The sequence below is a fragment of the Pseudopipra pipra genome, chromosome 21, assembly GCF_036250125.1.
Source record: "Pseudopipra pipra isolate bDixPip1 chromosome 21, bDixPip1.hap1, whole genome shotgun sequence".
NCBI lineage: Eukaryota > Metazoa > Chordata > Aves > Passeriformes > Pipridae > Pseudopipra > Pseudopipra pipra.
Genome location: NC_087569.1, coordinates 3413034 through 3440955, shown reverse-complemented (window position 1 = coordinate 3440955; position 27922 = coordinate 3413034). Strand labels below are relative to the sequence as shown.

The window sequence follows — 27922 nt, the reverse complement described above, 5'->3', positions numbered from 1 at the left end:
CACTTGGCAGGGTTTAGGTCTTCCTTCTCCTCAGACCTTTGGCTGCACTGGAAATTTCTTTCCAATTCCTTGGAAATTCCTATTAGTCTAGGAACACTGGCCCTTGCAAGGCCCTCCCATTTTCTGATCTGGAACGCTGGCCACATAAATACGAGAGATCTCAAAGTCAGAAAAAGCCTTTTATTACAGAGAAGCAGAAAGCTGAAAATTGTACAAAAGCCTCCATCAAAAACCTTTTTTTTTTTTTTTACCCTGGGCAAATATGACATTATCATGTCACTATTTATCCAGCTGTAAGAAATCTAGTATCAGATTAGGCAATTATAGACACCACGTTACTGACAGATATTGGCAAAGCTGCGGCAACAGTCGGAAACCGAGACAGGAAGAAAAGATGTAATTAGGTGGTAGATTCTCAACAAGGTTTTGACAATCAGAGTTTTAGGAGCCACACTGCTGATGTCACATTTGTCATGACAGTAAGAACTGGGCAGTCAACAACACACTCTGTTGCAGCAGCTGGTGGACTTGAACCCTTCAGGAGTCCTGTTAGAATGAGGAAATCTCGGTGACCCATTGCAGCTGCTGATTGTGATACTGTGTTTCTCCAAGGCTGCTCTCTGATGTCACTGATATCACCTAAATGAGTGAAACTTTCCAGCATCTAGAGCCATAGGAACTGTCCTCTTAAAAATATCTTTCCTTCCAATTAAACAAATGGACTTTGGTGTTGGCTCTGGACACTGCACAGAGCACGAGATTGTCAAATATCTGCCCTTGCACAGTGTAAGGGTCGATGACAAAGACAATCGTCCTTTCCAGGCCTGAGAAGCGTCGGATGCTGTCAATGACAATGACATTTTTTGAAACATTCTCTGCTAACCCCAAGGCCCCCCTCACCCTGCGCTTCCTTAGTTGTCTTGCTAGCTCAGGTTGCAGTTCCCCTCTGAACTGCTCGGCTGCAGGCTGTGTGCTGCACAGGATGGCCATATCCCCGAGGGAATAGCCTTGATCCAGGTAGCTCTTGCAGAGCTTGGCCACAGACTTTGCCAATTCATCTGGTCTTATATTGTGTTGTCTAAAGGACCCTGGCAAAGAATGGGCACATTCAGCCTGTTTCAACAACTCCTCCAGCACTTCATAGGGCATACCAGTGTTACGTGTTCGGTGGATTTTCCTCATTAGATTTAACATGAAACAGCATATTTCCTCAGCATTCCGGACCATTTTGGTCAGCCATTCCTGAGGATCCATTTTTGAAAAGTCAAGACCACAGTCACATGGGTAAGTGGTCTGGAAGAAATCCAGAAAGACCCAGAAAATGCCACCGCTTCTTTCAACTATTGACCGGGCGCGTTGGTACCAATCTCCTTCATCACGACGAAAATTCTGAGCTTCATCAACCATGATGTGTTTCACATCTGGAAAGTTCTTTTTCATGAAGGTAGCACGTGTCACAGCCTGGCAGTCATTATTTCTTCGAAAAATGAAACAGAACCCCAAAAAAGAATATGTTAAATAAACAACAGATGTGACCAGCCCTTACTGACTGCCTTCATCTCTCTGGGGGTTCTTGCTTGGAGGGCTCATCCTGCTGGACAGTGCCAAAGTGCCCATCTCAGCTGCACCATGCTGTGTCATTTTCCCCATGGAAACATTGATTCCAAGGCATTGGCTGTGTGTAGGCATTGCTGAGCAGCCCCCACCACCTTTGGATGTACCCCAGGAGGAGGCTCAGGCCCACCTGCCCCCACGGCCCCCATGGGAAGGCTCCCCGGGGTGTCCCTCTGCCCTGCTCTCCTGTGGTGCCCGTGCTCCTGCAGGAAGGACAGGTTCCCTTTTCTCCTGGGGTCAGCAGGGACTGGTGGCACTTCTGCTGCCTGCTGGGGCCAGGACCTGCTGCCAGGGCACTGAGCAGGGCTGCATTCCCTGATGTCCTGGGCCTTGTCTGCCCTGGCGGCTGCTGAGCTCCCCGTGCTGGCACAGGAGGAAATGCAGCAAGAACAGGGCTGGGGGACTGCTCTGCCTCAAATCCTCTCCAAGCAGGGTGTTAGTTTCTGTTCTCCTTGTTACAAGCTCCAAGGGCTCTTCCTGGCACAGCTGCACAAGAGCTCTCAGCAGGCCCAGCACAGACAGTGCTGAGGCAGCAGCAGAGAAAGGGACAGGGGCACTTTTGAGGTTGGCACCAGCTGTAACAGACCATTACACTGAGGGCACTGTCTTTGGAAGCTCTAACACAGTCCTGCAACACCCAAACATGGAATGCTCACTGCACTCACTGAGTGCTGGACCTGGGCCAGAGCTCAGCTCAATCCCACCTTCAGCGTGAACTCCCTCCTGGAGATGAAGGTTGTGTCTTTCTGTCAGGCAAAGCTATAAATTTGTCAGAGGTAAATTCAGCAGGGCTTGTGCTGTAGGCACAGAAGATGGAATGAGATAATATAAAGAGGAAATACACATTACTACTTACCTCACAAAATCCCTCAAGGGTTGATTTTCACAAATATAAAGTATCTCGTCCGCAGAACAGTGAAAAGTGTTTTTTATTTTCTCAATGATCTTCAAAGCCACAATTGTTTTCCCTGTCCCAGGAAGACCAAGGACAAACAGCTTCCTGACTTTGTGCAGGTTCTTGGAGAGCAGCTCATACTGTTTGAGAGTGAGAAGTTTGAAAATCTCACAGCCAAGATGGTCACTTAAGTAGGACTTAAAGCCCAGCACAACAATCACAAGTGCCCGCAGGAAGGCAGGGATGTCCCTGGAGGTGAGGATGTAACTCTTTGGGTAAGGGCTGGTGGAATCATGCAGGGTTTCTTGCCGGGAAACATCATTCTCTTTAACTGCTGTCTGGTCCTCTGTGCCATTCAGCTGCAGGATCTGGGGAATCACACACACTCTTGGAGTATATCCCCCATCATTGACTAGTTTTTGCTTCAAGGCACGAGCAGTTTCTCTCCAGGTTCCAGACGTGACACACGAGGCGTCCCTGACCACAGTAAACAACACTGGATACTCATTGTCAGCTACTAAGAGAGCATCACACACAACATCCTGGTTTTTCTGCAAGCCAATGTCAACAGCCCAACTCCTTGAAAATATCAGTACCCCTTGGGTAACTCCACGGAGTTGTTTTCTCATTAAAGCCTCTAATCCAGGGTACTCTGAGAACAGGTCGGTGCAGATGGTTTCTGGCTTCCATTTGATTTCATTAGAACCCACTAGAAAAAAAAAGTAATCGAAAATTAAAAAAGCAAAACACAGCAAATCATTTACTCCAGACAGCAGTTACTAGGGGGAGATGTTACACCATGAGGTCATCAAAGTGAATCATTAACTAGATTTCAGTTATGCCCAAAATAAATTGCTCTGTCTCTCTTTTTCCTCCGAGAAGATTTTGAGTGTAACAGTGGTCAGACAGTGCACAAAGCCCTCGGAGTCCAGGTGTATTCTCAGTAACTGTGTGCATTAGAGATTGTACTTAGTGACAAAAATAGGAGAAGACAGCAAAGCATCTAAAAAATCAAGGAAATCAACATTTTTGGAGCCGCTGCACTTTTTAAAATAACCTGAATAGTGCTTTGCCTAAAATCTGATATTTAGATTATGCTATCTTCCATGAAGTTCTGTCAAATAAAAGCTTAAATTAAAAAAGAAATCCAGAACAAATACCATACCTGGGTAGAGATGTTCTTGGAGTTCAGCTGCACACTGTAGACCAGCTTTGGAATAAACTGGCTTGACCAGAGGAGGGCCGTTTGCCAAGCTGAGCTCAGTCTTAAATTCATCAGCCAAAGCTGACACAACTAGGGGGAAGAAATGTATGTTATATCCATCAGTATTCTTCCATGTGAACTTTTAAAACACTGCACTAAAGAGTAACTAAAACGGTTAATTTAAATCCTCCCTTTGCAATCCTACCCAAGAAAATGCTGCCTACACAGTCAACAATGACAGGACTCCAGTGCTTGCCCAGAAAAGCTGTGGCTGCCCCACCCCTGGAATTGTTCAGGGCTGGGTGGGACCAGGCTTGGTGTAATCTGGTCTAGTGGAAGGTGTCCCTGCCCACGGCAGGGGATTGGTATGAGATGACCTTTATTGTCCCTTCCAACCCGACCCATTCCAGGATTCTGTGATCTGTATCTGCTGTAGAAGAGAGAGGGCTCTCTCTAAAAGGTGGCTTTATAGTTCAAAGACAAGATCTAGACCCTACGTGGGATGAGTTGGAGACCCCAGCTTTCATGGGAAGACATTTCACAATGAAGTTGGGCAAAGTTCCTTAAAACAAGCAAAGCCTTGCAGCCCTGCTCCTTCAAAACAGCCCTTAACCACCACAGAGCCGCTTCTGGGTGATCTTGAATCTTCCCACTTGGTTTAGGGGCGTGTGGGAACCCTAGGAAGGAAGGTTTATGCCAATTGGGAGTGCTTCAAGAAGTGCTGCTGAACCAGTTCAGAGAGTGGGGTACCACTGCAGGGCAGTGACCACACTGTCACCTCAGGGCCTGGGGCTGGGCCTTGGGCCAAAGGGCCTTTTCTGGGTTTGTGAGAACTCCCAGCAGAACAAACATTCCTCCTGGACGTTTACAGCCCAAGGCAGAAATGAAGTTGGCTCTAACATAGGTGCAGATTTTACCTGGGTCTGAAGCTGTCATGAGCTCCATCCATTTCCCAGCTCTCAGTCTTTCAATCTTGCCACTCATCACCATCCAGGATTCGGGGTCACCATGGAACACAGGGCAGCAGGACCTCTCAACGTGCACAGCGCAGATGTAGCCCTGTGAACATCCTGCTTGGTCATAAACATCCAGGATGTGTGTCTGGAGCTGCACTCCCTGAGCCCCAGAGCCACAGGAGTGATGGACAGACATCGAGCTGATGGTCTTGGCCACTGCTTGTTCTAAGGCTTCTTTCTCCACATTACTGTGGGTTCCGGTGACTTTACCATTGTCATCCACACCAAAAAATAAATATCCACCCTCAGTGTTTGCAAAGGCAGAGACATATTTAGGAAGGTTTTTGCTCACGTATTCCAAGACATTCTCTGTACTGTATTTCTTAAATTCAATATGAGTTGTCTCTGTGAAATCCAGGACCTCCCCAACCAGCACTTTTTCTCTCTCTATAAACCTGGCTGCAGCATCTTGGATGTCATGCTCCTGGATGTTCAGTGAAGTCTCATTTGCTCCACCAAAAAAACTCAGCAGAGCTCTCTTGGCACTCTGCCCATTCACACTGTTGCCCTTGGCAGAGCTTTTCTTCCCCCTCAGGAATTCAGGGGCATCTCTTGACTTGACAGGGAAAACGGAAGTACCAGACCTACGAAACAAACCAGTGCTCAGGCTGCAGAGACGCGGCTTGGTGGCTTCTGCACTTCCTTGTTCCAGGCCTCCACAGCTCCATGTTTTAACAAAGAGCAGCAAGTTATTCCCCTTCTGCATCCACGTGAAGTATTCACCGATCTCGTTGCTGCCAATGCAATCCCGGAGGCTGTTCTCGATGTCCAGACCAATGCCATGCTCCTGGAAGCAGTAATTCCTGTCCTCACTCTCCATCCTCACTATTCCTCCTCCTGAATTCAGCAATGCACACACTGCTATGGAAAGGTCCCTTCGTTGCCTTTTCTGATTCAAAGAGGTCATCTTCTTTCTGTAACTCTCTCCAACAAGTATTTTCCCAATATCTACCACCACGTCGGCATAGTTCGTGTTCAAGTTGATCAGCAGATGCTCCTCCTGGTTGGCCATCCTGATCCTGGAGGGATACGTTATCAAAAACACTTCATGATTATCACAGAGTCATTTGGGTTGGGAAAGCCCTCTGAGACCATGAACTGTCCCCCCGGCTCGGCTCGGGCTCGGAGTCTGAGCTCGGGGCTCTGAGTTCAGGTCCGACCGCTCCGGACAGCGCCGGGGGTCACCGGGCGGGCGGGGAGGGGAGGCGGGGGGCCCGGAGCGGGCACTGACAGACCTTCCCGGGGGACGGGGGCTCTCCGGCTCCGTGGGCGCGGGGGCGGTGAGTCCCGGCGCTATCGGGGCTCCGCGGCGGCTCCGGGCGAGGAATTCCCAGCGCGGTCCCGGCTGACGCAACCTTACAGGAACGAACTTCCCGCCTGTCCCCCTCCCGCCACTTCGCTTCCCCGTTCACGCCCCGCCTACAGCGTTCTCTGCAGCGGTATTTCAGATAGTTTAATTTTTAAAATATTCTATTCAGTGCTAAAATAACTTTCCACTTCCACGCGCGGCCGCGCCTTCGGCTTCGCCAGGCTGGATCACAGACTGGGCGGGACATGCAGTGGCGGCGGGGGGAGAGCGGGGCTGGGGGGCAGCGGGGTTTGGGGGGAGCAGAGCCCCGGGCCGGGAGCGCTTCCCGGGGGCTCCCACCCTGGGCCAGCTGCCGGCCCGGCTTTGGGGGTCATTCGGCACCGGCGGCTTCTGCATCTCAGACCCCCCAAACCTCCACCTGAGGGGGGTCCCCTATATTCTATCTCCCAGCCTCTGTGACAGAGGGGTCCCCCACATTTCCCCTGCACCTGAAACTCCTTTCCAATTAATTGGAAATGTCTATTAGTCCAGGAACACTGGCCCTTGCAAGGCCCTCCCATTTTCTCATGTGGAACACTACCCACCACAAATACAAATACAGGAGCTCTCAGAGTCAGAAAAAGCCTTTTATTACAGATAGGCTGAAACCCGAGAATTTTTTACAAATGTCTCAGTCAAATACCTTTTTTTTTTTTTTTTTTACCCTGGAGAAATATAACATTATCATGTTACTGTTTATCCAGCTTTATCTAATATCAGAGTAAGCAATTATAGACACCATGTTACAGACAGATATTGGCAAAGCTGTGGCAACGGTTGGCAGCTGAGACAGAAAGAAAAGACTTAGTTAAGTGGTAGATTCTCAACAAGGTTTTGACAATCAGAGTTTTAGGAGCCACACTGCTGATGTCACATTTGTCATGACAGTAAGAACTGGGCTGTCAACAACACACTCTGTTGCAGCAGCTGGTGGACTTGAACCCTTCAGGAGTCCTGTTAGAATGAGGAAATCTCGGTGACCCATTGCAGTTGCTGATTGTGATACTGTGTTTCTCCAAGGCTGCTCTCTGATGTCACTGATATCACCTAAATGAGTGAAACTTTCCAGCATCTAGAGCCATAGGAACCGTCCTCTTAAAAATATCTTTCCTTCCAATTAAACAAATGGACTTTGGTGTTGGCTCTGGACACTGCACAGAGCACGAGATTGTCAAATATCTGCCCTTGCACAGTGTAAGGGTCGATGACAAAGACAATCGTCCTTTCCAGGCCTGAGAAGCGTCGGATGCTGTCAAGGACAATGACATTTTTTGAAACATTCTCTGCTAACCCCAAGGCCCCCCTCACCCTGCGCTTCCTTAGTTGTCTTGCTAGCTCAGGTTGCAGTTCCCCTCTGAACTGCTCGGCTGCAGGCTGTGTGCTGCACAGGATGGCCATATCCCCGAGGGAATAGCCTTGATCCAGGTAGCTCTTGCAGAGCTTGGCCACAGACTTTGCCAATTCATCTGGTCTTATATTGTGTTGTCTAAAGGACCCTGGCAAAGAATGGGCACATTCAGCCTGTTTCAACAACTCCTCCAGCACTTCATAGGGCATACCAGTGTTACGTGTTCGGTGGATTTTCCTCATTAGATTTAACATGAAACAGCATATTTCCTCAGCATTCCGGACCATTTTGGTCAGCCATTCCTGAGGATCCATTTTTGAAAAGTCAAGACCACAGTCACATGGGTAAGTGGTCTGGAAGAAATCCAGAAAGACCCAGAAAATGCCACCGCTTCTTTCAACTATTGACCGGGCGCGTTGGTACCAATCTCCTTCATCACGATGAAAATTCTGAGCTTCATCAACCATGATGTGTTTCACATCTGGAAAGTTCTTTTTCATGAAGGTAGCACGTGTCACAGCCTGGCAGTCATTATTTCTTCAAAAAATGAAACAGAACCCAAAAAAAGAATATGTTAAATAAACAACAGATGTGACCAGCCCTTACTGACTGCCTCCATCTCTCTGGGCTCATCCTGCTGGACAGTGCCAAAGTGCCCATCTCAGCTGCACCATGCTGTGTCATTTTCCCCATGGAAACATTGATTCCAAGGCATTGGCTGTGTGTAGGCATTGCTGAGCAGCCCCCACCACCTTTGGATGTACCCCAGGAGGAGGCTCAGGCCCACCTGCCTCCATGGCCCCCATGGGAAGGCTCCCCGGGGTGTCCCTCTGCCCTGCTCTCCTGTGGTGCCCGTGCTCCTGCAGGAAGGACAGGTTCCCTTTTCTCCTGGGGTCAGCAGGGACTGGTGGCACTTCTGCTGCCTGCTGGGGCCAGGACCTGCTGCCAGGGCACTGAGCAGGGCTGCATTCCCTGATGTCCTGGGCCTTGTCTGCCCTGGCGGCTGCTGAGCTCCCCGTGCTGGCACAGGAGGAAATGCAGCAAGAACAGGGCTGGGGGACTGCTCTGCCTCAAATCCTCTCCAAGCAGGGTGTTAGTTTCTGTTCTCCTTGTTACAAGCTCCAAGGGCTCTTCCTGGCACAGCTGCACAAGAGCTCTGAGCAGGCCCAGCACAGACAGTGCTGAGGCAGCAGCAGAGAAAGGGACGGGGGCACTTTTGAGGTTGGCACCAGCTGTAACAGACCATTACACTGAGGACACTGTCTTTGGAAGCTCTAACACAGTCCTGCAATCCTCAGACATGGAATGCTCACTGCAGTCACTGCGGGCTGGACCTGGGCCAGAGCTCAGCTCAATCCCACCTTCAGCGTGAACTCCCTCCTGGAGATGAAGGTTGTGTCTTTCTGCCAGGCAAAGCTATAAGTTTGGCAAAGAGAGGTAAATTCAGCAGGGCTTGTGCTGTAGGCACAGAGGAGGAATGAGAAATATAAAGAGGAAATACACATTACTACTGACCTCACAAAATCCCTCAAGAGTTGGTTTTCACAAATATAAAGGATCTCATTTCCCGAACAGTAAAAAGTGGTTTTTTATTTTCTAAATGATCTTCAGAGCCACAATTGTTTTCCCTGCCCAGGAGGTCCCAGACCAGCTTATAGAGCTTCTGCAGTTTCTGGGTGTGCTGCTTATACTGTTTGAAAGTGACAAGGTCGAAAATCTCACAGCCAAAATAGTCACTTAAGTAGGACTCAAAGCCCAGCACAACAATCACAAGTGCCTGCAGGAAGGCAGGGATGTCCCTGGAGGTGAGGATGTAACTCTTTGGGTAAGGGCTGGTGGAATCATGCAGGGTTTCTTGCCGTGAAACATCACTCTCTTTAACTGCTGTCTGGTCCTCTGTGCCATTCAGCTGCAGGATCTGGGGAATCACACACACTCTTGGAGTATATCCCCCATCATTGACTAGTTTTTGCTTCAAGGCACGAGCAGTTTCTCTCCAGGTTCCAGACGTGACACACGAGGTGTCCCTGACCACAGTAAACAACACTGGACACTCATTGTCAGCTACTAAGAGAGCATCACACACAACATCCTGGTTTTTCTGCAAGCCAATGTCAACAGCCCAACTCCTTGAAAATATCAGTACCCCCTGGGTAACTCCACGGAGTTGTTTTCTCATTAAATCCTCTAATCCAGGGTACTCTGAGAACAGGTCGGTGCAGATGGTTTCTGGCTTCCATTTGATTTCATTAGAACCCACTAGAAAAAAAAAGTAATCAAAAATTAAAAAAGCAAAACACAGAAAATCATTTACTCCAGACAGCAGTTACTAGGGGGAGATGTTACACCATGAGGTCATCAAAGTGAATCATTAAGTAGATTTCAGTTATGCCCAAAATAAATTGTTCTGTCTCTCTTTTTCCTCCGAGAAGATTTTGAGTGTAACAGTGGTCAGACAGTGCACAAAGCCCTCGGAGTCCAGGTGTATTCTCAGTAACTGTGTGCATTAGAGATTGTACTTAGTGACAAAAATAGGAGAAGACAGCAAAGCATCTAAAAAATCAAGGAAATCAACATTTTTGGAGCCGCTGCACTTTTTAAAATAACCTGAATAGTGCTTTGCCTAAAATCTGATATTTAGATTATGCTATCTTCCATGAAGTTCTGTCAAATAAAAGCTTAAATTAAAAAAGAAATCCAGAACAAATACCATACCTGGGTAGAGATGTTCTTGGAGTTCAGCTGCACACTGTAGACCAGCTTTGGAATAAACTGGCTTGACCAGAGGAGGGCCGTTTGCCAAGCTGAGCTCAGTCTTAAATTCATCAGCCAAAGCTGACACAACTAGGGGGAAGAAATGTATGTTATATCCATCAGTATTCTTCCATGTGAACTTTTAAAACACTGCACTAAAGAGTAACTAAAAGGGTTAATTTAAAGCCTCCCTTTGCAATCCTACCCAAGAAAATGCTGCCTACACAGTTAACAATGACAGGACTCCAGTGCTTGCCCAGAAAAGCTGTGGATGCCCCACCTCTGGAATTGTTCAGGGCTGGGTTGGACCAGGCTTGGTGCAATCTGGTCTAGGGGAAGGTGTCCCTGCCCATGGCAGGGAATTGGTATGAGATGATCTTTCAGGCCCTTCCAACCCAACCCATTCCAGGATTCTGTGATCTGTATTTGTTGTAGAAGAGAGAGGGCTCTCTCTAAAAGGTGGCTTTATAGTTCAAAGACAAGATCTAGACCCTACGTGGGATGAGTTGGAGACCCCAGCTTTCATGGGAAGACATTTCACAATGAAGTTGGGCAAAGTTCCTTAAAACAAGCAAAGCCTTGCAGCCCTGCTCCTTCAAAACAGCCCTTAACCACCACAGAGCCGCTTCTGGGTGATCTTGAATCTTTCCACTTGGTTTAGGGGCATGTGGGAACCCTAGGAAGGAAGGTTTATGCCAATTGGGAGTGCTTCAAGAAGTGCTGCTGAACCAGTTCAGAGAGTGGGGTGCAATTGCAGGACAGTGACCACACTGTCACCTCGGGGCCTGGGGCTGGGCCTTGGGCCAAAGAGCCTTTTCTGGGTTTGTGAGAACTCCCAGCAGAACAAACGTTCCTCCTGGACGTTTACAGCCCAAGGCAGAAATGAAGTTGGCTCTAACATAGGTGCAGATTTTACCTGGGTCTGCAGCTGTCATGAGCTCCATCCATTTCCCAGCTCTCAGTCTTTCAATCTTGCCATCCATCACCATCCAGGATTCGGGGTCACCATGGAACACAGGGCAGCAGGACTGTTCAACGTGCACAGCGCAGATGTAGCCCTGTGAACATCCTGCTAGGTCATAAACATCCAGGATGTGTGTCTGGAGCTGCACTCCCTGAGCCCCAGAGCCACAGGAGTGATGGACAGACATCGAGCTGATGGTCTTGGCCACTGCTTGTTCTAAGGCTTCTTTCTCCACATTACTGTGGGTTCCGGTGACTTTACCATTGTCATCCACACCAAAAAATAAATATCCACCCTCAGTGTTTGCAAAGGCAGAGACATATTTAGGAAGGTTTTTGCTCATGTATTCCAAGACATTCTCTGTACTGTATTTCTTAAATTCAATATGAGTTGTCTCTGTGAAACCCAGGACCTCCCCAACCAGCACTTTGTCTCTCTTTAGAAACCTGGCTGCAGCATCTTGGATGTCATGCTCCTGAATGTTCAGAGAAGTCTCATTTGCTCCACCAAAAAAACTCAGCAGAGCTCTCTTGGCACTCTGCCCATTCACACTTTTGCACTTGGCAGAGCTTTTCTTCCCCCTCAGGAATTCAGGGGCATCTCTTGACTTGACAGGGAAAACGGAAGTACCGGACCTACGAAAAAAACCAGTGCTCAGGCTGCAGAGACGTGGCTTGGTGGCTTCTGCACTTCCTTGTTCCAGGCCTCCACAGCTCCATGTTTTAACAAAGAGCAGCAAGTTATTCCCCTTCTGCATCCACGTGAAGTATTCACTGATCTCGTTGCTGCCAATGCAATCCCGGAGGCTGTTCTCAATGTCCAGACCAATGCCATGCTCCTGGAAGCAGTAATTCCTGTCCTCACTCTCCATCCTCACTATTCCTCCTCCTGAATTCAGCAATGCACACACTGCTATGGAAAGGTCCCTTCGTTGCCTTTTCTGATTCAAAGAGGTCATCTTCTTTCTGTAACTCTCTCCAACAAGTATTTTCCCAATATCTACCACCACGTCGGCATAGTTCGTGTTCAAGTTGATCAGCAGATGCTCCTCCTGGTTGGCCATCCTGATCCTGGAGGGATACGTTATCAAAAACACTTCATGATTATCACAGAGTCATTTGGGTTGGGAAAGCCCTCTGAGATCATGAACTGTTCCCCCCGGCTCGGCTCGGGCTCGGAGTCTGAGCTCGGGGCTCTGAGTTCAGGTCCGACCGCTCCGGACAGCGCCGGGCACCGACCGGGGGGTCACCGGGCGGGCGGGGAGGGGAGGCGGGGGGCCCGGAGCGGGCACTGACAGACCTTCCCGCGGGACGGGGGCTCTGGTCCGGCTCCGTGGGCGCGGGGGCGGTGAGTCCCGGCGCTATCGGGGCTCCGCGGCGGCTCCCGGCGAGGGATTCCCAGCGCGGTCCCGGCTGACGCAACCTTACAGGAACGAACTTCCCGCCTGTCCCCCTCCCGCCACTTCGCTTCCCGTTCACGCCCCGCCTACAGCGTTCTCTGCAGCGGTATTTCAGATAGTATGATTTTTAAAATATTCTATTCAGTGCTAAAATAACTTTCCACTTCCACGCGCGGCCGCGCCTTCGGCTTCGCCAGGCTGGATCACAGACTGGGCGGGACATGCAGTGGCGGCGGGGGGAGAGCGGGGCTGGGGGGCAGCGGGGTTTGGGGGCAGCAGAGCCCCGGGCCGGGAGCGCTTCCCGGGGGCTCCCACCCTGGGCCAGCCGCCGGCCCGGCTTTGGGGGTCATTCGGCACCGGCGGCTTCTGCATCTCAGACCCCCCAAACCTCCACCTGAGGGGGGTCCCCTATATTCCATCTCCCAGCCTCTGTGACAGAGGGGTCCCCCACATTTCCCCTGCACCTGAAACTCCTTTCCAATTAATTGGAAATGTCTATTAGTTCAGGAACACTGGCCCTTGCAAGGCCCTCCCATTTTCTCGTGTGGAACACTGCCCACCACAAATACAAATACAGGAGCTCTCAGAGTCAGAAAAAGCCTTTTATTACAGACAGGCTGAAAACTGAGAATTTTTTACAAATGTCTCAGTCAAATATCTTTTTTTTTTTTTTTTTTACCCTGGAGAAATATAACATCATCATGTTACTGTTTATCCAGCTTTATCTAATATCAGAGTAAGCAATTATAGACACCATGTTACAGACAGATATTGGCAAAGCTGTGGCAACGGTTGGCAGCTGAGACAGAAAGAAAAGACGTAGTTAAGTGGTAGATTCTCAACAGGGTTTTGACAGAGTTTAAGAGCCACACTCCTGATGTCACATTTGTCATGACAGTAAGAATCAGGTTGTCAGCAATACACTCTCCTGTAACTGCTGGTGGACTTGAACCCTTCAAGAGTCCTGCTAGAATGAGGAAATCTTGGGGATCCACTACAGTTTTCGGATTGTGATATCATATTCCTTGCCTAACAGCACATGGTGTCTAGTGTTGGCTCTGGACACTGTGCAGAGCAGAAAATTGAGATCTATCTGATCTTGTGAAATGTCAGCGTGGATGAGAAACAGTCTTCCTCACCCAAATAAACATGCATTAGGTAGGTGGAGCACATGTATTAGATAGGCAAGTTCATGTGAATTTTTCTATATAAAAGATATAACTTTCTACACCTTGGTGTGCTTGATTTGTGGAAACCTTGTGCTGGTTTAAAGGTAAACCGGCAGAGGAAATGAGCCCAACTCAAAAGAGACTATAAGAATAACAATTTAATAAAAATAATACAATTATACAGATGAACAATTGGTTTTAGCCCACAAAACCCCAGATGTATAACCCGGCACCCTGGGGCATGGTGTTCGTTGGCTCCTGTGCTGAGCCCCACGTGGTCCCCTGAGTCCAAAAGTAAAAGTAGAGGAAAAAAACCTATTGGTGCGAGTGATGGTCGAAGTCCTGTCAAGAGTAGTGGTCTCAGTCTGGTTGAGAGCGGTGGTCGCAGTCCGGTTGAGGTTCTGGTCCTCCTCTGGATCCCACGAGTGGTACCAGAAGTCCCAAGACCCCAAGATTATATACCCTCAGGTTCAGGCAGGAATGCCCAGTACCTCCCCCACGCCAGGGAGTTCCACAATGGGCGATTTTGAGTCACGGGTGTGAGAACAGAGACATCCTCCTTTCACAGGAGTCTTAACACCGGGCTTATAGCCTGAGGGGTCGGGTGTGCTCTGGGCTGCTGCTGCAAATGGTCTATTGTTAACTGTTTCTGGGAAATGACGTGGAGGGTGTACAATACACAGGTTGGGTTACACCCACACAGTGATGAACTGGTCTAAGACAAACCTCCACCTTGCACCCTGCGCAGAATAAACGTTTTCTTTATAAGCTAGATTCTATGTCTGTGTTTAGAGAGCTCGTAATATTGGCAACAGTATGAGGGTGCTGGTGGTCTCCATGAAGATGCCCTTTCCCTGGCACCCGTGGATGGATTAGGAAGGGGGTAGGGTTTAGGCAGCTCTTCACACACAGGTTTGGAACACAGGTCCATCTACAGAGCGGTGGGGGCCCTGCAGCACATCCCCTCACCATTGCCGCGGGGCTGTCAGGATAGGGGACTTTGTCCTGGGGCCTATTGTGGGGGGATGTGGGGGATCCCTCACAGAGAGGCTGTGGGACCCTCATACGGAGGGATGTGGGAGACACCCCCCACTGGAGGCCATGGGGACCCTACGGGGGCCATGGGGATCCTCACACGGAGGGATGTAGGGGATCCCCCCATCACACGGAGGGATGTGGGGACATGCCTCACACAGAGGGATGTGGGGACACACCTCACACAGAAGGATGTGGGGGATCCCCCATCACATGGAGGAATGTGGGGACTCCCCCAGGTGTCGTGGGGACCCTCACATGGAGGGATGTGAGGGATCCCCCCATCACACGGAGGAATGTGGGGACTCCTCTCACACAGAAGGATATGTGGGATCCCCCCTCACACGGAGGGATGTAGGGATCCCCTCACACGAAGGGATGTGGGGATCCCCTCACACGGAGGGATGTGGAGATCCCCTCACACGGAGGGATGTGGGGACTCCTCTCACACAGAAGGATGTGTGGGATCCCCCCTCACACGGAGGGATGTAGGGATCCCCTCACACGGAGGGATGTGTGGGATCCCCCCTCACACGCAGGGATGTAGGGATCCCCTCACACGGAGGGATGTGTGGGATCCCCCCTCACACAGAGGGATTTGCGGATCCCCCTCACGCGGAGCGGGCCCGGCTGTGCGGGCGGCTCCGGCCGCGGGGAGGCGCTGCCCGCCCGTGCCCGCCCGTCTCCGCAGAGCGCGGCCATGGCGGGCGCCGTGCGGGGCCCGGGCGGGGGAGGTTCCGTGTGCCGCTCCCGGGACCCCGCCGTGTGCCGCTCCCGGGACCCCGCCGTGTACCGCTCCCGGGACCCCGTCCGCAACCTGCGCCTGCGGTGAGCGCCCGTCTGCCCCCGGCCCCGGCCCGGCGGCCCGCACGGCCCTGACGCTCCGCTCCCTCCCCGCAGGGTCCGCATCCAGCGGGTCGCGCCCGCCGGGCCCGTCCTGCCGCAGGCGCCGCCGCCGCTCACCGGCCCCGAGCGCCCGGGCCGGGCCGGCAGCGCCGCCGGGGAGGGAGCGGTGCCGCTGGCGGTGATCCGGGCCTCTGCCGCGGGCGGCCAGCGGGCCCCGGAGGACGAGGAGGAGGAGGCCGAGGTGGGGTGGCAGGAGAAGCTCTTCAGCCAGGTGGGTGCGCGGAGGGGGCGGGAGGGGCTTCACGGAACGGGTCAGGTGGGAGGGGATCACTGAGGTCATCCAGTCCGACCCCCCTGCACAGGCAGGGTCCCCTGAGCATGGTGCTCAGAAATGTGTGCAGTCGGCTTTGGAATATCCCCAGGGAGGAGACTCCACACCCTCCTGGGCAGCCTGTTGGGTGGTCGGTCACTGCGCAGGGAAGTTCTTCCTCATGTTCAGGTGAAACTTCCTGGGCATCAGTTTCTGCCCGTTGTTTCTTGTCCCGTTGCTGGGCATTCCCGAGCAGAGCCCGATCCAACCTCTGACACCTCCTTGCAGACACTGATAGACATTGATGAGGTCCCCTCTCAGCCATCTCTTCTCAAGGCTGAACAGCCCCAGCTCCCTCCGCCTTTCCTCATAAGGAAGATGCTCAGTCCCCTCATCGTCCTCACAGCCTCTGCTGGACCCCCTCCAGGAGCTCCATGTCTCTCCTGTAGTGAGGAGCCCAGAACTGAGCAGGCTGGGATGAATTTCCTGACACCCTTTCTGCACCTCCATGTGGGGTCCCCTGTTTCAGGGTGAGCTGCTGTGCCTGAGCCCTTCCAGGTGGGCATTGGTGGGTGCTCTTGGCTGCCATGTGCCTGAGCAGTGTTGGAGCTGCTCCAGAGCTCGGGTTATTTGATGGAATTCCCAAAGAGTCTTGTCTCTCTGGTGGCTTTGGAAACCGCAGCTGAAAGGTGTTTGTGGCTGGTGAAAGGCGGCTGTTGTGCTTTACCTGTGGTGCTGTCAGTTTGAGGTGGATCTGTACCTGAATGAGTCAGCCTGCCAGACTCCCCTGGACCGGCAGTACCATGAGGAGATCCGGAAACTGGAGAAGGCTGGAGGTCGGAAGAACTATCGCATCTTCACCTACACCGACCATGACCGATTCACCAACCTAGAGGAGGTACCAGCTCCTAGTTACTCTGTGTCCGTCAAAACTTCCAGGCCTACTGCAGAGGGAACATTTGTTGGTTCTTGGCCCTGCAGAAGCCAGACAGATACTCTGAGCAGGAGAAAGCACTGCTGCAAAGCAGCTTCACCTGGTGCCTCAGACTTGGAGTGGGATGTCCCTGTTTCAGAGTGGTGGTTGGGACAGCTCAGAGGGACTCAGCTTTGTAGCACTGCTCTGTAGGTAGCTCGCAGGGTGGAGTGAGCTGTACTTTGCCACCAGAACAGTGAAGGAATTCTACAGTCATTTAGAAATTTGTGCTTGCCTGTGACCGTGTACATACCTGTTCTCTTCTCCAAGAGGAGAGGTGTGTTTGGGAAAGATGTCCCAGTACAATTAAGCTAGTTCCTGTCTGTTTTCTCTTGCAGCTCTGCCAGAAGGTAACCGACTCTGATCATGAGGTGCCCTCGTATCTGGCCGAGAGGATGGCCAATGTGAGGAGGAGAAGACAGGACCGTAGGCCAGTGTGAGTGCAAACTGGGGCTCGGAGCTTGCTCATGCAGGTTTCCTGGTGCTGGGACCCCAACTGTGGATCAGCTGGTCTGTGGGAGCGGGAGGCTTGAGCTGTGTCACACGTGGAATCCAGCAGTGGGACTCCTCGTCGTGGGGGGGGGTTGATGCTGCTGAGCTGAGCCGTGACTGGTGCTGTTCTGTTGTTCACAGAGAAGCGAGTTCTCTGAAGTCGAAAATCATCACCTGGGAACCCTCGGAAGAATTTATAAAGAACAATCATGTGATTAACACACCTGTCCAGACCATGTACATCATGGGGGACTTGGGACCTTATGGGAAGTAAGTAAAATCCTGAAGAGATCTAACCTTCCCAAAAGGAAACCCATCTTCGCTCCTTACTCAAATCTGTTTCTTTCACTAGTTAAGGGGAGAAAATTCCAAGAGCTCAGTAACCCAGGCTGCAATTTCTTTCTGCCTCTTTCCTCACTCATTTGGGAGGTAGCCGAGTGTATCCCTCCAAAATGCTTCTAGGAAAGTATGTGTGTGTTTATTCCCTTCTGTACTTCCATGTACCTTTACCAGCTCTGCTCTTCCAGGGCACAAGAGTGTCTGTGCTCTCTGTTTAGACTGTGTTTTCTTGATTTCTTCCTTTAGGCTTGGTCACAGAGAGTATGAACATGTTCTTTGCACAATCAAGGTGGATGGCAATGGGGTGATCACTGTGAAGCCTGATTTCACTGGCACAAAAGGACCCTACCGGTGAGTGGAACAGGGCTGGGACCTCTCCTGGGACTGGTACTGGGGGCTGAAATGTTTGTTTCCTGGTCACCCTTCAAGCACAGGATCAGCACTTAAATTGAGAGATATTTTTTATATTTATTCCAGAGATTTCTAAGGAAAGGTTATTTTCTTCTTGTGCCTGGGGCCACTACATGTGTGACTGTGGGGCTTTGGTGCCAGTCCCTAGGGATGCATGTTATCATAGAATCATGGAATGGTTTCGGTTGGAAGGGACCTTGAAGATCATTTCATTCCACCCCCTGCCATGGGCAGGGACACCTTCCACTAGACCAGGTTGTTCCAAACCTGGCTTTGGATGCTTCCAGGGATGGGACAGCCACAGCTTCTCTGGGCAACCTGTGCCAGGGCCTCCCCACCCTCACAGGGAACAATTTCTTCCAGTATCTAACCCTTACCCTCAGTCAGTGTGAAGCTGTTCCCCCTTGTCCTATCACTACATCCCCTTGTAAAATTGTGTTATGCATATGCCAGACACAAAGGAGTCTCCCTTTTTGAGGGAATGATGCTGGCAGGCACTTGGGAGGAAGGAAAGGGCTGTGAGTGCCCTTGGGAGCGAGGAGAGGGCTGTGAGTGCCTTTGTCTCACTGCAGAGGCCTGGTGGAGAGGACACTGCTGGGTCAGGGGACACTGCTGGGTCAGGAGAGCCCTGTCGATGCCTGTGCCTATTCCCTGCATAATGGAGGAGTTTTTCCCATGTGTTTTGGGGTGCTGCAGGATCGAGCTGGATGGAGAGAAGCGAGAGGTGTGGGAATACACCGTGGAGAATGCTTCTGCCCAGGTGCAGCCAGAGGAGGAGGAGCGTGAGCAGCGCATGTTCAGAGACGTAAGGACCGGCCACTGAGCATGTTCACTGGTTCTGAGTGACAGGGGCAGATGTAACTGCTAGTGCTGTGCACACCTGAGGTGACAAAATGTCACTGGCAGGGAGCCTTATCATGCCCAGGAATTTTAGAACTCTGACAAATACTCCCTGACTGCTTCATACCTTACTTCTTATGGACACCTTGTCTGTAGTTGTCCTGGCCCTGCCTGCAGTGATCTATGGAGTGAGAACTGATGCAAGAAAACACCCAGATTCGTGCCTTCCTGATGTCACCTGCCAGTGTTTTTCTTTCCATTTTGATCAATGGGCAGACTCTTCCCTTGATCTTTCTCTTGCTGCCTGTATATTTATTGACTGATTTCTTGTTACCCATTATGTCCCAGGATATTGGGATATCATTTCATGCCTCGATCTTTCTGAGTTGCCTATTTGGCTGTGACAGTTTATAGAAGTACTTAATATTTTAGTTCTTCATTTGTACATTCCCTTATTATTTTTGTGCTCACCAAGGAAACTGTGATTTCCCTATGCTGATCTCTTTCTGTTGACTTCACTGGAATAGTTTGTGCCTGTGTTTTTAAAATGCCATTTAAGATCTGATTCTTCAGAGCTTCTTATCCCTTAAAATTGGCCTTTGAGAAGATCTTCTCTGAAGCTGAAGTTCTGTGCAGGGTTAGCAGTTATGCATCCTTGGATCCTTATTGGATCCTTACATTCTCTTTATGTGCTGTAACAATTAAACTCCACGTGTGCTAAGCCTGGCAGCAATTTAAGTTGAGTTTAAATGATACCCACTACAATTTTTGTGCTAAGTAACAAACTGTATAATCCAAACCCACTTTTTTGTTGTTGGTGTTGTGTGTGTTTCCAGCTCTACGGTCGGCACAGGGATTACCTCAATGGGCTCGTGGGCTCAGAGTTTGAAATGGTGAGTTCCAGAGGCTGCTGGCAGGGACTGGAGCCTCTGCTGCCCCTGGGGACTGGTGACCTGGCTCATGTGGCTGTCACTTGCACCACAGTCTCCAGAGACTGTTTCATTCTGGGGCAGTGATTGCTATTAACTTCTCAAGTGTCAAAAACTTTTTTGTGCCACTTTATGCAAGTTAACAGCCCCTTTCACCCCCAGACTCATTCATAGTTTCCCTTTTCACTGAATTACCCAAACTGCAATCTTTTTTTTTGTTCAAATTTGGTTTGCCAAAGTGTGAAAGTTGAACTTTCCAGGACTTTGATAGAGTGTCCCAGCTCGTCCTGTGCTTCCCCCTGCTCCCCCCCCCTGGGTAAGTGCAGAAACATGACAGGAAAAACAGGACTATGATTTCTGCAAGTGACTTTTCACTACATGTTATATCCATCTTGAAGTCTGTAAGAAACTTATTTATGTATTAAATAAATCCTGCAGTCTGGGATTTGGGGGATTTGATGTCTTTAGAGCCTTTCTCCAGAGGGACTGTTCACTCCCTGGCCATCATTCATGTCTGGATATCCATGAAATACCGGTGTGAGAGGCTGTTGGGAAGGGATTGTTGAGGTTCCACCAGTGGTCACTGAGCTCTTTTATCTTGTTTATCTGCTTGTTTTTTCAGCCTCTTCCTGGTACTCTGAGACTTTTTGTGAATGGAGAAATAGGTGAGTCCTTATTCTAAACAGTAATAGGGGCAAATATGGGTGTGCTGGGATGGCTGAGACTATGAAGGGTCCAAGGATTCTTAGATCATAGGCTGGTCCAGAATAGGTGATTCTCTCCCTAGAATCCTTTACTTCCTTCTTCTCCTCCCTATTTCTGCAGACTAAGCCCTTGAGAGGCATTTACAGGATGCAGGTTACAAATGCTGCAGCTGTTCTAGGAAGACCTAGATCTCAGGAAGAGGAGAGCAGATTGCTATAATCTCTATTAACTTCCCAAAGAAACCAATTAAACATGTGACCTCCCTCATATGGTTAGTGATATGGAGACAGGGCTAGTCTGGAGGGGGAATCTTCTCTGAGGATCATCTCCTGGCTTTTCCCAGCTTCCAGCAGTAACAGGTTATTGGTGCTGGCTCTCCCAAAAGTCTGCAGCGAGTGCTGAAGGAGTTTGTGTTGAAGCAAGCAGCTGAAGTTCATTCTCTCTTCTTCTCAGTTTCAGCTCAAGGCTATGAGTATGACAACCTTTATGTGCATTTCTTCCTGGAGCTTCCTAACCGTAAGTATTCCCATTTCCAGCCACATCACAACAGTCTGAGGAATAAAACAGGCTTTGGCTCCTCCATCAGACCATATCTGCTGGGAGTCAGCAAAAGTTGATGCTGGGGTTGGGATCTAGTCAGAAGTCTTCAGAGCTAAAATGGCAGAACTCAACTGTTTGAACTAAACTCAGGCTTGGGAGAAAGTGGCATCTTCCCTTCTCATCACTTCCAGCTCAGGCTGGGACACAGAGGGGGTAGTGGTCAGCAGTCTGTCCAAAGTTCATTCCTTGTCCTGCAGAGAACAGCCTTCCTGTCCTCTCCATCACAGCACTGACCTTGTCTGATTTCACTGCTCACCATCCTGTTTTGTGCTGACTCTGACATATTACATTTTGATGGATAAATAAGGCTCCCAGCACTGACATGCATGTCCTGCTGCATGTTTAGTTCCCCTGGAGCTATGGCTCTGGCTCCCCTCTCTGGTTATACCTGGATGTTTATCCAAAGAGAGACTACTGCTGCTACTCAGTACATTTAGATGAGGTTCTGCTTTGCTCTTGAGATGAGTTGGTGCTTTTCATGGAGAGTTCAGGGTGTTCTGAGGAGCAGCCAGTGGCTGGAGCAGGACAGGGTGGGACATGCCAAGGGAAAAGTTGTATGAGGAGTGGCTGAGGGAGCTGGGGGGGCTCAGCCTGGAGAAAAGGAGGCTCAGGGGGGACCTTTTCACTCTCTGCAACTCCCTAACAGGAAGGGGGAGCCGGGGGGGGGGTCAGGCTCTGCTCCCAGGGAACAAGGGACAGGACAAGAGGAAACAGCCTCATGTTGTGCCAGGGGAGGTTCAGGTTGGATATTAGGAAGAATTTCTTCATGGAAAAGGTGTTCAGGCACTGGAAGGGGCTGCCCAGGGAGGTGGTGGAGTCCCCATCCCTGGAGGTGTCCAAGGAATGACTGGATGTGGCACTCAGTGCTCTGGGCTGGGTGACAAGGTGGGGATCGGCACAGGTTGGACTCGATGACCTGGGAGGTCTTTTCCAACCTCAGTGATTCTGGGATTCTGTGAAATTCCGTGTGGGTGATGTTACTTGTTTCCCCAGTCACTGGAGACTGACATTGTCCTTTGAGCTGCTCTGGTTTGTGAGTTTGGTCTCACCCCAAGCCTTCACCACTGTGTTCACCTTCTCCTCTCCCCCCAGAGTGGTCAAGCCCCCTGTTCCAGCAGCTCTCAGGAGTGACACAGACCTGCACCACCAAGAAAGTGGGCTGGGTAAGGACACTTTCAGATCTGCAGAGCAGTTGGAACAGGCAGCCTCTGGAGTGGAACATGTGTAACAAACTACAGCAAAGGACCAGCAAAGGTCCTGACTTGATAGCTCCTTTCAAGAGCAGAGCATGTTTGGGATTCTCCTCATTCTAATTACACTTGCCATTTTTCCAGGGGGCTACTGTCCAAGTAAAACTAAATCAAATAAAGCTACTCCAAAGAAGTTCCTGAAACCTCACTTTTTTCTTCCTTCTGGATGACTGGTTTCCTTTGGAGCTTTGATTTTTGTGTTCTCCAATGCTCTGAGTTAACAAATCATTGTTCTGGCTTGCCTGGGGCAGGAATGCACACAGTCTCTACACTGATTTCCCAAAATGAATTCTTCTCATCTAGGAAGTTGGTTCTGTTCTGTCTCCAGCTCCTCTCCTAGAAAATTTGAATTTTATCAGCTTTTTGATGTCTTTTATGTGATCTAGTTTGCATATTACAAAAACAATTATCATACAACATTTCAATAATACCATTGTTTGAGGTAGTCTGCTTGGCTCCTGTAGAGGTTGTGGCAGTTCAGTAGTTATGCAAGTGACTGAGCTGTCATTTGAGGTGTGTTACTCATTCCCCTTTTCCATTATTTTTAACAGTCTGTTCCATCCACATGGCACTAGGGAGTGTATCCAGGTCCATCCTGCAGCGAGCTGTCTGTTAGTGGGATGTGATTGATCATGTTTGGGCATCATTACATGCTTTCCACCATTAGTTCCTTTCTTCCTGCTTTCTCTGCCCCCTGCAATGCTGTGATGAATTCTCTTGTCCAGGAATCTGATCTGTGTCCTGTTCCTTTTCCAGGATAAGGTGGCATACTTTTGCTACCCCTTCACTGTGGAGATGTTTTACACCCTAGAAGATGAAGGTGTGTTTCCTTGTTACTCTGAAATCCTTTGACTCCAGTGCACCCATCCTGCTGTCTGGCCTGTTGGGGATGAAGGAACAGAGGGAGATGTTTCTGGTTCAGCAAAGGTTCACCCTGTCACCACACAGCCCCTAGACACATCCTGTGTTTGCCCTGCCCAGGAATCCATTAGCATTTGTATGGATCCATTGATGTTGTCCTGCTGCAGGCAGCTTTCTCCAGTTGCAAAACCACTCAGATTTTGGTTTATCTGTCCCAAAACCTGGCGTGCTGGGCTGTGTTGCTGTTCCTGAGATGCTGCAGCAGGAGAACCAGGCAGCTTTTTTTGTACACAACTTAAACCCTGTGCTGAGTCTTATGTTTGTAGACAAGCTCAGTGACCTGTGTAATCCTTGTATAGTTCATGTCACTTTGAAACTTCAGCTCTGTTTTAAGCTGGGCTTCTCTGCTGCCTGTTCCTGCTGCTCCCTCACCCATCCCACTGCTCTGTGGATGCAATTGCTAGGGACAGCTCTGTGGCATGCCTTGCCACTTGAATCCAATGTACAGTTTGGATTTGGGTATTCAACCAGCACTGATGAATTTTCAACCTAGAAGAAACACAATGAGTTTGTTTCTTTGTGGAAAAAAAGAAATGCTTGGAGAGATGTAGGAGAATCCAGGTTAATAATCCCCCAGTAATGTTGGGAAAGGTCAGAGATAAACAGGTTCCCATGGTTGGCATCAGATCATTCATGAAAGATTGTCTTGTCTGCTCAAATTATTGAGAACCCAGTTTGGACTTGCTGTTAAAGATTCTCCCTAATTTTTAACATCAATAATTCTGTTCTCATCCTCACATCTGAGGGTTCAGCTTTTACAGGGAAAAATAACCATAAATCCTTGTAGAAGAAATACAAAAATGACTGTGGTAGAAGGATGCTGGATTGTGTCGAGAAGGGAACAGGTCTGGTGAAGGGTCTGGAGCATAAGTCATGTGAGGAGCAGCTGAGGGAGCTGGAGGGGCTCAGCCTGGAGAAAAGGAGGCTCAGGAGGGACCTTTTCACTCTCTGCAACTCCCTGACAGGAGGGGGCAGCCGGGGGGTGGTCGGGCTCTGCTCCCGGGGAACAAGGGACAGGACTAGAGGGAACAGTGTCAAGCTGTGCCAGGGGGGGTTGAGGTTGGATATTAGGAAGAATTTCTTCATGGAAAGGGCTTGACAGCATTGGAAGGGGCTGCCCACGGAGGTGGTGGAGTCCCCATCCCTGGAGGTGTCCAAGGAATGACTGGATATGGCACTCAGTGCTCTGGGCTGGGGGACAGGGTGGTGATGGGTCACAGGTTGGACTCGATGACCTGGGAGGTCTTTTCCAACCTAAATGATTCTCTGATTCTTTGACTTCCTACTAGTGGTGTTGGACATTTAGCATTTTTTATCTCAGTGATAATCTCCTTCACAAAGCTGTGACCTGCTCCCCTCCTTGCAGACAGTCTCCCTCAGTGGCCTGTTCTCTACTTCGAGGTCCTGTCCCTGGATTTCTGGCAGAGGTATCGTGTGGAAGGATACGGGTCCTTGGTGCTGCCAGCATCTCCAGGTAAAAAACATCCTTGGGGCATTGTTTTAATTGTCTGGGAGAAGGAGTTGAGTGGTTCTTTTGGGAATGAATTCAGCTGGTCCCAGGGATTCAGTGCACTGAAGGGGGTAATTAGGTGTCTGAGGGGCAGCAAAGAAGGATGTGATGCATCCTGCACCATTCTGCCTTTGTTTTGAGGCACATCACGTGTTGCTGTCCTTGCTCCTTTGGTGGTTCCATCACAAAATGTGATGTGATGAAGCTTGGGGTGATTCTGCACATCACTCTGTGTCCCACATGGGATCTGGGGGTGACCTGGGTGTTGTGAGGAGACGCTCCTGGTGGACAAGGAGTACTTTCAGCACTGGCTGTGTGATTGGAAGGGGCTGACTCATGGTGGAAAATGTTTGTAGAACATTTTTGATACTGTGCAGCGTTTCCATTTCCAGCCAGCTGTGGTTTGGGTCAGCATGCTGCCCTCTGTGACTCTGAACAGATCACTGGTCACAGCAGCTAAGCTGTCCTCTTGTCCTGGCCCAGGTGTCCACGAGCTCACCATCCCTACCTGGCGCCCCGTGGAGCTGGGGACAGTGGCTGAGATGAGGAGGTTTTTCATTGGGGGATCTCCTGAGCTGGAGGACTTAACCTACGTCCGGGTACCATCAACCTTCAAGGTGGGCTCAGCTGCAGGGAGCACTTCCAAGGTGCTCTCTTGCTGGGAAACGGTACATTATGGTCTCAGGTTCAGGGTCTGTAGACAGCCTGGCCCAGATTTGAACAAGGATGAGCTGGTGGTCCTGTCCCTCTCACTAAAGAAATGTCTCCTCTGTGAGACTTGTGGTTCTGAACAGAGGAATGGGCAAATGCTGAGGCAGAGCTGTGCCTTCTGAGGGGTGAGCAGCTTAGAGAAGTGGGGGAGCATGGACCAAAGCTTTGACTTACCCCTGTCTGCAAAGTGTCAGATCGGCATTTAGTACCAGCTACAGACTCCTCCTGGGTTTCTGTGAGGAATCTGGGCTGTACTGTGCCTGGAACGGCTTCCCCAAGTGAGAAGCCAGTGGGTGTGAGGCAGGCAGAAACTTCATGATCTTAAGAAAACTGCAGAGGTGCTTGGTGCTGTAATGAGCAAAGGTGATGTTTAGTGCCAGCTTTGTGTGAGGACAAGCCCTGATGCAGTTCTTGAAAACTTTCCCCAGCACTGCACTGTTGGTTTGCAAGTGGTCCTGCCCTCAGCACGGCCTGGGACTATCTGCCCTTCTTTCTGACCTCACAGGGAAGGGGGAGACTGCACACAGGAGTTTGTGCTCCTGTTTTCATTGTGGGGTTGCTCTAACCTGTGCCATCCCTGCAGGGAAAGCGCCTGAGCCGCTTTGGTTTCCGGACAGAGACCACGGGGAGCGTCACGTTCCGGCTGTACTGCCTGCAGCAGTCCAAGTAAGTGCAGCAAAGGGAGCTCCAGGAGCTCTATCTCTTGTGCTGGTGCTGGCAGCCCTGACCTCATCCTGCTGTGCTTCTGTGCAGAGCCTTTCTGGAGAGCAGTGCCCTGAGGCAGCGCATGCAGAGTGTACTGGACCGGCTGGGGGGCTTCAGCCAGCAGAGCTCTGTCTACAACGTTCTGGGTAGGGCCTTCAGTGTTGTTCTCACTTTGGCTCACTTGTGCTCCCTTTTTACAGAATGGGCAGGATATTTCAGGAGAATCCATTACTGTGGGGGTAATTCCCCTCCCCGTGAGCTCTCAGAGTGCATGGCAGAGGTTTAATATTCTGCTCTAAGCTGGAAACTTCAGGAGGCATCAGCTCTGAGCAGGCAGGAGGGATAACCACTGTGTGAGGGCACAGACTGGGCTGCCCAGTCTTGCCTGGCCCTGAGCACAGATGGTTGCACTGAGGCACTGTCCCTGTCCCTAATTCCACTGTGCACAGAGCAAAGACAGTGCTGGAGAACAGGGAGCAGCACGGGCCAGGTGCTTTTACTTAGTCGTAGGAAGTGGGACTCCTGCACCAGGAGAGCTGACACATCCCTGCCTGTCCCTGAGGCTGTCTGATGCATTCTGTCCTGCTGTCACCTCTGTGTTGTAGAGGCCTTCCAGCGGGCACGGCGCCGGATGCAGGAAGCACGGGAGAGCCTTCCTCAGGATCTCATCAGCCCTTCTGCCTCCTCCATGCCCCAGACACAGGACCTGTGAGCATCCTCCCTCCAACACAAGCTCCCATCCCTCAGCAGCAGTCACAGTGCCTGGAAGCTTCAGAAGCCCTTCCTTTGTTGTTTTCCCTGGTTGGGGGAAGGAGTCTGTAGCACCTCCAGACCCAGAATCTTTGCATTTCCTCAGGTACCTGTGGAAGGAACACATTTCTTTCAAGGCCCTTTGTTATCAGGCTGTAACAATACAGCCAATTGTTCACATTTCTGCTGAGCAGAGTGAAATACTGACATGGGACCTGTGAACCCTGTAACACCTTTTTCAGGGATTGAGTAGTGAATAATGAGAAAAATTGACATGACTTGGTAAATTTAGTTTTCTTCTTAAAGAAGAGGGTGGTGCTAAGGGATGCTGTTTGATACTAATGAAATGAGTAGATAACTTCTTGAGAAGTGCTGATAATTGTTAGCTATTGTGTATAGGGCAATCAATAGTAAAATGAATTCATCCACCTCTGCCTTAAGACTGATTCATTCCTAGAGAGAGAGCTCTATTCCACATGGAATATGTGAAATGAAAGCAAAGGAAGGACATTTGATGGATGGGGAACTGGGCGAAAGGGTTACATTTTGCATTTCCTTGCGTGTGCCCATAAGTTCTGGCTCTGCAGTGTTGAGCAGGAGGATTCTTTGTTCAGGAATACAATAGAAAGCACACACGTTCCCCTTAGCTCATCACAGGGCATTGGCTGGGGCTGGAAGGTTTGCAGGCAGCGAGAGCAGGTGATAACATTTGCACAGCAGCTGAACTTTGAACTGCTCGAGCTGTTCATTTGAGCTCTGCTTCATTTTTCCTTCTCTGATTGCAGAGCACTGTGGTGCTTCCTGGGGAAGCTTGTGTGTGTACCCACTTTCTTCTGTTCTTTTCTCATTTTTTCCCCCTGTTATTATTCCTCTCTCGAGTTCAG

At 50.2% G+C, this 27922-nt stretch overlaps 3 protein-coding genes across 3 annotated transcripts; 1 reads left to right on the top strand and 2 right to left on the bottom strand.

Annotated features, from left to right (window-relative positions):
- Positions 1-141: 141 nt before the first annotated feature.
- Positions 142-5820, bottom strand: LOC135425433 (schlafen family member 13-like). Its single transcript, XM_064677703.1, has 4 exons — positions 4631-5820; positions 3675-3803; positions 2471-3218; positions 142-1477 (listed from the first exon to the last, which is right to left on the bottom strand). Exons 1-4 carry the CDS (start codon positions 5739-5741, stop codon positions 688-690), a joined length of 2778 nt encoding a protein of 925 aa, XP_064533773.1. The 5' UTR covers positions 5742-5820; the 3' UTR covers positions 142-687.
- Positions 5821-6485: 665 nt separating this feature from the next.
- Positions 6486-12563, bottom strand: LOC135425432 (schlafen family member 13-like). The gene is given in 7 exon segments (XM_064677702.1): positions 6486-7962; positions 8941-9008; positions 9010-9070; positions 9072-9684; positions 10141-10269; positions 11096-12213; positions 12443-12563. Coding segments are annotated over 6 exon segments (2772 nt in total). The 5' UTR covers positions 12207-12213; positions 12443-12563; the 3' UTR covers positions 6486-7172.
- A 2865-nt stretch (positions 12564-15428) lies between these two features.
- Positions 15429-27466, top strand: MKS1 (MKS transition zone complex subunit 1). Its single transcript, XM_064677701.1, has 17 exons — positions 15429-15574; positions 15647-15863; positions 16645-16800; positions 17214-17311; positions 17509-17637; positions 17953-18057; positions 18814-18922; positions 19794-19850; positions 20509-20551; positions 21045-21107; positions 22284-22354; positions 23198-23261; positions 24729-24836; positions 25356-25489; positions 26167-26249; positions 26337-26434; positions 26894-27466. The coding sequence occupies exons 1-17, from the start codon at positions 15447-15449 to the stop codon at positions 26998-27000; spliced, it is 1770 nt and encodes a 589-aa protein (XP_064533771.1). The 5' UTR covers positions 15429-15446; the 3' UTR covers positions 27001-27466.
- The last annotated feature ends 456 nt before the right edge of the window (positions 27467-27922 follow it).

Excerpts from the sequence above, each read along its gene's own strand:
- LOC135425433 (XM_064677703.1), bottom strand. The coding sequence starts at position 5,741 with ATGGCCAACCAGGAGGAGCATCTGCTGATCAACTTGAACACGAACTAT. Across the intron at positions 3,804-4,630 it reads CATGACAGCTTCAGACCCAG|TTGTGTCAGCTTTGGCTGAT; the intron begins GTAAAATCTGCA and ends TCTTCCCCCTAG. Across the intron at positions 1,478-2,470 it reads CCCTTGAGGGATTTTGTGAG|AAATAATGACTGCCAGGCTG; the intron begins GTAAGTAGTAAT and ends CATTTTTCGAAG.
- MKS1 (XM_064677701.1), top strand. The coding sequence starts at position 15,447 with ATGGCGGGCGCCGTGCGGGGCCCGGGCGGGGGAGGTTCCGTGTGCCGC. Across the intron at positions 16,801-17,213 it reads GATTCACCAACCTAGAGGAG|CTCTGCCAGAAGGTAACCGA; the intron begins GTACCAGCTCCT and ends TTTCTCTTGCAG. Across the intron at positions 26,435-26,893 it reads CTCTGTCTACAACGTTCTGG|AGGCCTTCCAGCGGGCACGG; the intron begins GTAGGGCCTTCA and ends TCTGTGTTGTAG.